At 38.9% G+C, this 10,496-nt stretch overlaps 1 protein-coding gene across 1 annotated transcript in view; it reads right to left on the reverse strand.

Annotated features, from left to right (window-relative positions):
- The window catches only part of TENM1 (teneurin transmembrane protein 1), a 590,326-nt gene that overhangs the window by 117,695 nt on the left and 462,135 nt on the right, over positions 1 to 10,496 (reverse strand). The window contains exon 20 of the mRNA XM_004685779.2: positions 1,030 to 1,173. Within this exon, the coding sequence (XP_004685836.1) occupies positions 1,030 to 1,173 (144 nt within the window). The remainder of the gene's footprint in view (positions 1 to 1,029; positions 1,174 to 10,496) is intronic.

Below are 10,496 nucleotides of genomic sequence, written 5' to 3' on the forward strand. Positions count from 1 at the left end.
GCAACTGCCAGTCTCTAAAATATGATAGTTTTATTGACATCATTTGATATAAGATAATGTGTGTATAAACACAATTCTAGTCTACTTCAACCCTCTTAATCCAACCCTCTCTCACTGGGAACTTGTTCCCATGCCCTAGCAGATTCTTGTTGTTTTAAATAAGGTTAAAGCTACATGTCACGGATGTGTTCAAAATGGGACAAAGTTTACAAAAACCCTTTGAAATCCCTGTATCAGATGGATGTGCTATTATTTTTTTTAACCAGATCAAAAAATTTTGGGGGGTATAAAAGAACTGGGGTGTAGGCCAGAGGAGCAGGAGGTGAGAGGATTCACCAGAGACAGAGTGGGGAGAAGAACAAGTAGATCTACTGAAATACATTGCTGAGGGGAGCAGCAGGCAAAACAGGAGAGGACTGCTGTGCTATCACCATGTGGGTCAGCTCCCTGGCCGGGGATTGAACTCAGGTCCTAACAGTGATAGGGCTGAGATTTAACCCTTAGACCACCAGGTAGGACCTCTTCAATTCTAAGATGCACATTTGCTACAGATTTTAATCTCTACACTGCACAACAATAGTTAATTGGCAGCATTTTCCATAAGGTAATGACTTGTCATCAATGTCTGAGATTTATATGAAATAGAATGATTATCATTCTATTTCAAAAGGTTGGACACAATGTCAGGTAGGCTGGTTTATCACCTGGGATAGAGCAATAATAACAGATGATTCGTAAGCTCATTGTCATGTAACTTTGTGATGAAGAAGTCCTGCTATATTAACAGCCATTTGAAATCAGATTATTGTATTTGGAAAGAAACATATTAATGTGCTCTTCTCCATTTTTCACAATGGACCTGTAATAAATAAATAAATATATATATTTACATATAAATAAATACATGTATATGTATATAATGGACCTATAATATATACATACATGTATATATGTATATAATGTATACACACACACACACACACACATAGCCTTAAGAAAAAATTAATATATATTTAAAAAGCTGCTTACCACTTTGAGGATTCAAAATATGATGCTTATTCAAGGACCAGCCTCCTAGGTTAGAAGCATCCATCTCAAAACCCTGTAAAACGACTGTCCTTTTTTCCCAGAGAATAAAGTCAGGGCATGTTTCATATTCATATCCCACAGATACTGCAAACAAAGAGTTGACAACACATTAGACATTTTAAAACTATTGGTCTCATTTTTATACTAGTTTATATCTGTGGATAGTACATTTGGTACCGAGTTCTGATTTGGGTTGAAGTTTGACGGCAAATCCCTTTAACCTAGCACAGTACAGCACAACACTGGGGAGCTGAAAGTAATCAGTTCATACATATTGAAGAACTGTATGAATGAGTGAGTGAATGCTGTCATTAGATACGAACCATAGTGATTATGCTCACTAAGCTTTAGTACAGACTTTGAGATTGGAGGCTGTGCCTTAACACTGAAGAAATAAACTGAAGGATTAAGCTGTGGTGATATAATTCTTTTCTTTGCCTTTGTAAGAGAAGTGCCAGGATGGATGGTTTCTTATCTCTCTGGAGTACAAAATGCTTGTAGGAAGCTGGTTTTGGGGTATTGGGTCACTTATACAACTGACTACACATGAGACTAATAAAAATTGATTTGCCCAATTTGTATTTTCTCCTGCATTAACTGGTCTTTAGTTTGCCAAGAAGTCTGAATTTGCTTCGTGTACTGCAAGTGTCAGTTTGACTTTGTGCACACTGGAGTTTGATATGTGCAGATAGCTATCCAATGGGACCTCACCCAGCACTTGGCTTTGACTCATAGGAAGCACAGATGTTGCACATTAAACTTGGAACCCTGGTAAGCCACTAAAATGAAGTGTGGAATGTGGTAGCTCGGGTCTCTGCTCTACTGAAATAAGGATAGCTCAAGTTCTAGTCATTTCCATTGGTAAACCTGCTTACCTGTTGGAACTCTGGGGTTCGGATTCTTGAATTTATCAGGCTTTATGGTCTCATAACGTTCTAAGCCTGAGAGTGCTGGCTTATTACAATGCATACCCCAAAGCTGCTTTCCCCTTTATGGCAGCTTAAAATATCCCTAGCTGGTTGTCTGCCATCGCTTTTGAGGACCTATCTCCACCTGATTTCTTTAGATGCCCCTGGACAACTCATTCCTTCTTTTGTCATCTGGTTATGACAACTACTAATGAAAATGTGCTTAAACAAAACAGTAGGACTCATCCAAATAGGAAGTATTAATGCAAGATAATTTTGGTTTTTGGCTTTGGGAGAGGAGAAAAACCAGCTATTAAAATCAAACTAATTGTGTGTGTGTGAATACACACACAGATAAATCAAAAAGTCCTTATGATTATGAAAACACAACTCTAACTTTGTGCATCATTTGTGATCAATTTTAAATCACAAGCTGGTTTCCTTTTGTCCCCCATTTCAGCAAAGCTTATGTTAGGGATCAGAGCCCTGATCTTGAGTGTGTGACCTATGCAGTCAGAAGGGGACCCATGCTTAGAAGGGCCCCTCATTTGGTTTCATGCTCTGCAGTCACCATCTTGAAATTATTAATGATTTCCTAACAAGAGGCTCTGTATTTTCACCTATCATTGGGCCCTGAAAATTATGTAGCTGGTCCTGATGGGGATGTCCTTGTACCCTGCCATCAGCTGGTGGGAACTCCTAGAATGCAAATTCATTTTAGCATTAGCCCTAACCAAGTATTATTAGAAGGGAGAACAATGGGGAACAAGGATTAATCATGAAATGGAAATGATTTTGTAATGGAAATTAGTTTGGGATCATCTGTAATGCTGTTCTCTATTAAGGAGGTGGAATCACAGAATATCAGAATGAAAAGGATCTCCAAGGTAATCTAGTTCAGATTACATTTCCAGCACAAATCACTGCAGTCTACAGTCTCTTAATACTTGACCATGGTCCCAATGCTTGCTAAATCAACCCTGAGATGAGGAAAGTGCTGTTTTGAGACCCAGCGCCTGACTTGATCCACCATTAACTAGCTTCTTGGTCTTGAGCAAAATTTTCCATTTCTGGGTGTCTGGCTCTTTGTTGTAACAAAGTGTGCATTTTAGGAGGGGGGCTAAGGGGGCAGAGTGGGCAAGGAGGAAGAATGCACCAACACTGGTGGTTCTCAGAAATTTTGGGGTCAGCGAAGCTTTTTATGAATCTGATAAAAATTGTAGAGCTTCTTCCTAGAAACTGCGTAAGTCCAGCACATTTTATATATAAACCTAAGGGATTCACTGACCTCCTGAAGTCCAAGTGAAGATCTCAGATCAAAGACCTCAGCGCCAGGTGATACTTACAATCTCCCTTTAGCATGAACACTCAAATGATTCTGAAGTGCATGTTTTTGATGGCTGCATTTGATCAATTCAAATGGGGGATCAAGCCCAAAAGCCACATTTTGCACCATGTTGGTGTGGAGAAAAGTACAGTTTCTGCTTCTCTTGCCAACATTTGAAAGTCTTGATTAATAAATAAGCACAACCACCATGATTCAAGCCCTCTTAAGGCCATCAGATCCTTCCCCATCGTTGCCAGGCTCTGCCTTCTGCACACTGTAAGCCTGGTGAGCTTTTTTAGAATCCCTTTTCCGGAAGGTGACTTGCAGTTTTGCAACTAAGTAGTATGCCCTGGTGACCTCCCTGGGTGGTGTGGAGCCAAATTTTTGCCTCTCAATAACAGTTAAAGATCCTCCCAACTCTGCAGCAGGAAATGCTTATGTAAAGTATCAATTAAAAAGTTCTCAATGCAATGGTAATGAGACACACTCTTCTCACCTCCTCCTATCTGCTCTCTCAATTGCTCTCTCGTCCACAACAAAAAAGTGCATTGGCTGCAAACCCCCAAATTATATGACTTTTCTCCGCAGTCATAGCAAATAGCAACAAGGCAGCTACTTAATAAGTTACTTCTAATTTTTTATTAGATTTACTTTCTCCTGAGAAAGCTCTATGAGCTAATAAAGTTATCATTTATACTTCAGACTTGCCCAAAATTCCAACGGACTGTAATGAGAATGACTGTGTGTCGGGTATTTTTGTATGTGGCTCCTTGCTCAGAGTAACAAGGCAAGGTTTCTTTCTGACAGCAGCCCACTTTAACATAATCCTGGAACTTGCAATTGGCTTATGAGAAGGCAGACATTTCACCCTATGGAATTAAGCTGCTCTCCAAACACACAGGGGACTGCAAATACTGTAGCAACCAATGCTGGATTTCCTTTTATGGAGGCAGACTGTAATGAACTAAGTGCCTACTCTTTTTCATAGAATTAAATATGGGAGAAAATGGCTACTCAAGGCCTGCCAAATGCTGAGTCCTGACAGCACATGCTACCTGCAACTGTGACAGCTGAGTCACAGCCAGCTAGGCAGAGTGGACCACTGCCATCTCCCAGGTGACCCGCTGACTACATGTCTGGTCACCAGCACAGCTGGCCCTGGGCAGGGAGTAGGACCCGGGAGTGGGGACTAGGAAAAATTGTGTAATAGGAAGGAAGACATTGCTAGTTGCCAGTAATTCAAAGAGCATGAGAAGATAAATGAATCTGGCAGTGAGCGGAGATCAGTGGGGATGGGGTTCCTAGACTGTATCTCACTAGTGACACCCTTATTTGTCTGAGGATTCCTGTCTTTTTATATTCTCTCCCTCACCTCCACAGTCATTGATGGGTTTGCTACTTTAGCAGAGGGCTCTGTCCTTGTGGCACAGGATGGCATCTCTACTTCATGGTTAATCCTCTTGCAAATAGTACACTGGCTTGTAAAGAAGACTTTATTATACTGACTTAGAAAGCTTGATGCCAGTTGATGTTAGAAAAATAACTGAATGGTCACTCTCCTTATCATAGCAGCAGCAAGAGGAGGAGACTGCAAGAAGACTGAGGGCCGCCATAGTGACTGTGATATTCATCTCTAAAGGCTGGGCTAAGAGAGTGACAGACAGTAGCTAAGGTAAAGGCGCCATGCGATGAAGTTGACATGTGAAATATGATAAGATAAAGCAGATGATTTTTCAACAGCTTCAGGTGAGGGCTTCAGAATTCCTAATGGTTGTGTTTATGAAAGCAATATATAATTAAAAGTAGTCTGATAGTCAGTGTGAGAGATTTACATTGCCTTTGTGAACTCTAGGAACAACTAAAAATAATTTCAGTGCATTTAAAAAGTTAACTAACAACAAGATCAAGATCTGCTTATCCAAAGGGATTCATTAAATAGAACAATAGCTATTTTCTTTTTTTTTTTTAAAGTAGATAGTGCAAAACAATCACAAGAGACAAGATACCTAAAGAATCAAGTGAACGCCATGGCAACACAGAGCAGGACTAGGTAGATAACATGTTATCTGCTGAGAACAGGTACCTGATCCCAGAACTTCTCCCCCCTTTTCCTGTTCTCTAGAGATTTATCGTTGGAGAGAATGACCTCAGAGGTGCCTCTATTTGACACGCTGCCCAGTGGCCTGAGATTACTGTTTATCCATTATTCCTGGCTCAGAGTGTCAGAATCAGGTAGCGAATGTTTATCAAGTGTCTTTTTAGCACCAGTAGAGAAATTTACATAGTTTTCTCATTTAATCTATTAAGGCAATGAATTATAGCAATAGATTTCTGACTGTTGAACTTCCTTTGTGGTCCTGAAATGAACCCCACCTGGATATGATGTAATATATTTTAAATGAATCATACATTTGATTGAGGAATACTTAGGCTCTGTACTTTGCCACTTTATACACATACTGGCAAACATGATCACGTTGAAATGGGGTAGTTGGATGAAGGGAAAGGACAGGTAGCAAAAGGAGAAAGTGTCCAGGAGTAAGATAGGTAGACATGCTTGCTCAGAAAGCCTGTACGCTGAAACCTGCCCTTGTAAGAATGCTCTATTGCTGCTTCGTCTGAACCAAGATGCACTGGCTCACTTCCACATTAGAGAGTGCCTCTGTGCCTGGCACTTCCCTCCTCTCCTGAGGCAGACAGTCATCCCACTACGACACAGGCAAGGCTAAAAGCATCACTTTGATTCATCTGCATGTTAAGTCATTCAACACATATACACCATCTAATGAGGACCTCTGGTCATCAGGCACTGGAGATGTGAGCATGAACAAGATAGCAGTTCCTTCCCCCTCTACCCCTACCTCCCCCAACCCTGCAATGTAACTCACATTCTAGTGAGAAGAACAAATATGAAACAAAAACAAACACACACACATAAGTTGTGATAGATATTCTGGTAGGGAAATGCAGGACAGTATGACCAGATCATTTAATCAGGAATCAGGAGGCTAGGAAAAGTCTCTTTACACAGAATGGGTTTATGTCATGAAGTGTAGGGAAAAACATTCTAGAAAGAGAGAGCAGCATGCATGTAAGGCTTTGAGGCTTGATATTTTAGGAACATGTAAAGTAGGTTAGGGATACTTGAGACAACTTTCTAGGGCATCATAAATGAATGAAGAACAACAATCCCCCAACCCCCCCCCATCCCTACCAGTACAAAAATAAAACAAAAGGTTAATGTCCTTTAGATGTATTTAAGCCTTTTTCTTTGGGGGGATTTAGCGAATAGATTCACCATGGCAATGAACTGGTTATCCTTTGATGTGACTGTTTCAAAGAAAGGTGCTATTATTTAAAGACTCTGCAGACCTTCATGAAGTCACCTAGGTGCCAAGCAGGTGATCTGCTAAGCACGTAGAAACAGTGGTTATTACAAAGGACAGGATATTCTGTCATGTGTGAAAAGACATACCACAAAGGGTTACCTATCTTCTGGATCTTTCATTCATGATCTGATTCCTTAATAAACACCACAAAAATAGAATCACTACATTTGTATAACGCATAACAGGTAACCACTTTTTGGTGCATATTACCTAATTTGAGTACTCACAAAAATTCATAAGGAAGATCTATTCACTACCATTTGACAGATGAGAAAACAGACTCAGAGGGGGTAGAGCCTAGTCCGAGGTCATCTGACTAGGAAATGGCATAAGCAGAGCTCAAAGCCAGTGACTCATGGGAAATTGCTTTTCTCGACTGTGCTACCTCAAACTGATAAGGGTAAGACTCATAATTCAGAAGTGCTAAATAAATAATATTTTCTTTACTCTGAACTGAAAAGACAGAGTTTGCCAATTTGAAGTATCACATATTCTGGTTGGCTACTAAGAGTGCTTCGTTATGTTATCTTGATACAGTAATTAGTAGCATTCCATTTTACTTTCAGAAGTATCTTGGTTTGAAGGATAACTTATATGGTCGCCTGAAGCTGAAGAGCTATGTCCATAATGCCTTGAGATGGTTTTGTGGAGAGGATCAGGCAGGAGGAAAAAACAGTGATAAATGCTGACTTGGAAAGGAACAAATACAGGTTGGCAAATCATATACTTTCTCTTGACTATCTGATCTTACCAATGGCTTTCAAAGTTTTATGCCTGAAAATTATTTAATTGTGACCGAACACACACATGAGGACATTCACATATATATAATTGAAGCATAGTTTTTCAAAACAGCCTCTTAATAACTTTGCATTTAAAATTTTTCTATTCTATTGTGTTTTGTTCACTTTTGTGCCATTCCAGCCCATTCCACTCACCAAATGGATTTCACAGTCTACTAATGGGCATGACCATTTGAGATAGGCACAGACCACTTGTTTACCAGAGTCAACCAGGGTAATTTCTAAACCCTGTTAGGCTCTAGGCATTCTTATATTTAGAGGCCTTATCTCACATTTGATCAGACATGTGAAAATGGATACAAGCCACAACCCTGATCCAACATTAAACTTATTTCATGTGTAAGTGTGAAAACTAAACGCAATAGACAGGCTGACATAATGATCCATTTTTCAGACATCTATTTAAGCAAATACAAACGTTGATTTTTCTTGTTTTCTTTTAATATTTTGGTCCCATCAACTTATTTTGCAGGTTGCACACATTTTTTTGTGGGTCCTTGAAAAACTCATATCCTTGGTGCTATGCCTATAAAGTTGAGTGGATAAAACAGCCCTGCTCTCGGTTAACGATTATGAATTCATGAGTGGAGAGAAATGATGAAAGATTATTATCTCTGCTAGTTTCTTTGACAGAAAGCTACTGGGGCGTTGAATTGGGTACTCAGTAAGGTGGGTTGGCCACTTTAGCGAACAGAGGCAGCCGTGAAAGGCCCACAGAACCCAGGAAGGTGAGGTCTAAATTTGAATCCCCACACTGAACATGACTTTAGGGAAGTGACTTGCTCTTTCTGAAACTCAGTTTCCCCTTCATAACATGAAGATTATATTAATTGTGCCATGCCTACTATGCAGCAATGTTATTAAGGATTAAAATGAGATAATGTATGTGGAAGTACTTTGCAAATTGTAAAGCACTACCCATTTATTATTAAAATATTCAGTGGATGCTATTTTTGTGACTGCCCAGCCTGCTTAGGTTTTACTGAAGGGAAATTTATGAACACTAAAGCATCGCTCTGGAGGATGTTTTGTGTGCACAAAGCAACCATAGCTTAGCACCTATTACTATTAATGTTCCCCTGTTTCTAACCCAATTTAGACAGACTCCTATGCATTGTGAACCTTTAGGAAGTCTAGTTCTCCCTGAAACACCACTCTTTCTTTCCAAACTACTGTACTAAATAATTATGCAATTGTTGTTGCCAATAACCTTGAAGAAAAACAGAATTGTTTTTAGAATTGCTACTAATGGCTGATTTCCTGAACTTCCAGGACTCCAATGGCTGCCATTTAATTTAATTAAAATGAAGACCAGGCAGAATGCATTATTACATATTGATAATGTATGTGGATACAAGCGGACATAGGGGATTATTTTGACAGAATTCATATAATGGATGCAGATCAGGCCCCTGAACAATCCAGTTTGTCAAATTAAATAAGCAGTCTCTAGAATTTTAACAGCATGGTAAATGTAACAATAATGTTTTTTTGAGCACTGTTTTGCAAGCAGCACAGTTGGGAAAGAAGTAAATAATATACAATGATTTGTAAACATCTTACCTAGTTTAGAGCAAGAGAATAAAGTACCAAGACCAAATTATTTCAAATGCTCACATGGAGTTTTTAACAGGGACTCTTTTCTGTACATCAGACAACAAAAAATCTTTAAGCCGGATGAACTAGTGATTGTGTTTTTTGTATTGCAACCTTGGGGGTGATTTTACTCTTCCTTCACTTGATCAATATTGTACTTGGATTAATCAATCTTATCAGCTGCCATTGATACTTCGCCAAGGAAATTAGTAGTTCACACAAACTCTGAAGGTAATTTATTCACAGTAGTATGATCTCTGGCGGCAAAGTGTATTTCATTACAGAAAAGGGCGAGGTACCCTAGGATCTCAAGCACCCCTTTTCTTATTTTGGCTGCTGTTCAACACTCTATTATTCTCTTCCACTTTAAAGGACCATTATGATGCTTTTAGGCCCATCCACATAATTTAGGATAATCTTCCATTCTGAAGGTCAGCTGGTTAGTAACCTTGATTGCATCTATAACTTTACTTCCTTTTTGCCATGTAACATAATATGTTCACAGGTTCCAGGGATGGATATTTTTGGAGGGTGGGGGCTATTAGCCTGCTCACTAAGAGTGTCTAGGATTTCTGAATCTCAAGCAAACATCCCATATATTGTGAAAGACATTAATATCTGGGCAAAACTTGGTTTGTTTCTTCTCACATCAGTAAGTGATTATAAAATATGGCTAGGAGGAACAAGTAAATGTTTCCTTCTTTGTTTAGATTCAGTCATATTTATTGAGGTAGGAGTTCAATGGTAACATACTTGATCCCTTTGTCTCCATCTATTTATCACTTGAACTATTGATTGTCTGTTGTGTTCTTAAGGTGCTGACAATCCATCTTCAGAGAAGTAGATTATCCAACTTCATTCTACTACCTGTTCTAATGCTTTACCACTGCCAAAAAAATTTTCTCAGTCTCCATGGAGATGAAAATAGAGACTAGGTAGTAAATAAAAGCCCTTTAACCATGATTAAGTTATCAGGGACATTTATAACAAGGTAAATAATCCATATTCCATCCTTGGTACTACACTTGAAATTATTTTGGCTGTTTATCTAGGGATCTTTGCCAGTTTTCTTATTCCATTCGAAAAAAAAAAATGCTGTTAGTGTAGTAAAACACCATGAGGAACATTTCTTTCGTTCTTTGGATATTTCTGAGTAGGTCAGTTGTCTTTACCTTTTATTATTGTTATTAGCATTAAAAAGGAATCAACAACATATATCTTAGCATTTTAATTAAGGTCATTTTATACTCAGAATGCTTGAGGAAGTTTTGACCAGGAAGATAATTGCAGAAATAGGAACTAAACCAACCTCAATAGGCAAAGAATTGGAATAGTTGTGTATACTAACTGCAAAATCCTTTTTTTTTTTTTGCATTAGTTGTTT

The sequence above is a fragment of the Condylura cristata genome, unplaced genomic scaffold (assembly GCF_000260355.1).
Source record: "Condylura cristata isolate star-nosed mole 26May11 unplaced genomic scaffold, ConCri1.0 scaffold00019, whole genome shotgun sequence".
NCBI classification, from domain to species: domain Eukaryota; kingdom Metazoa; phylum Chordata; class Mammalia; order Eulipotyphla; family Talpidae; genus Condylura; species Condylura cristata.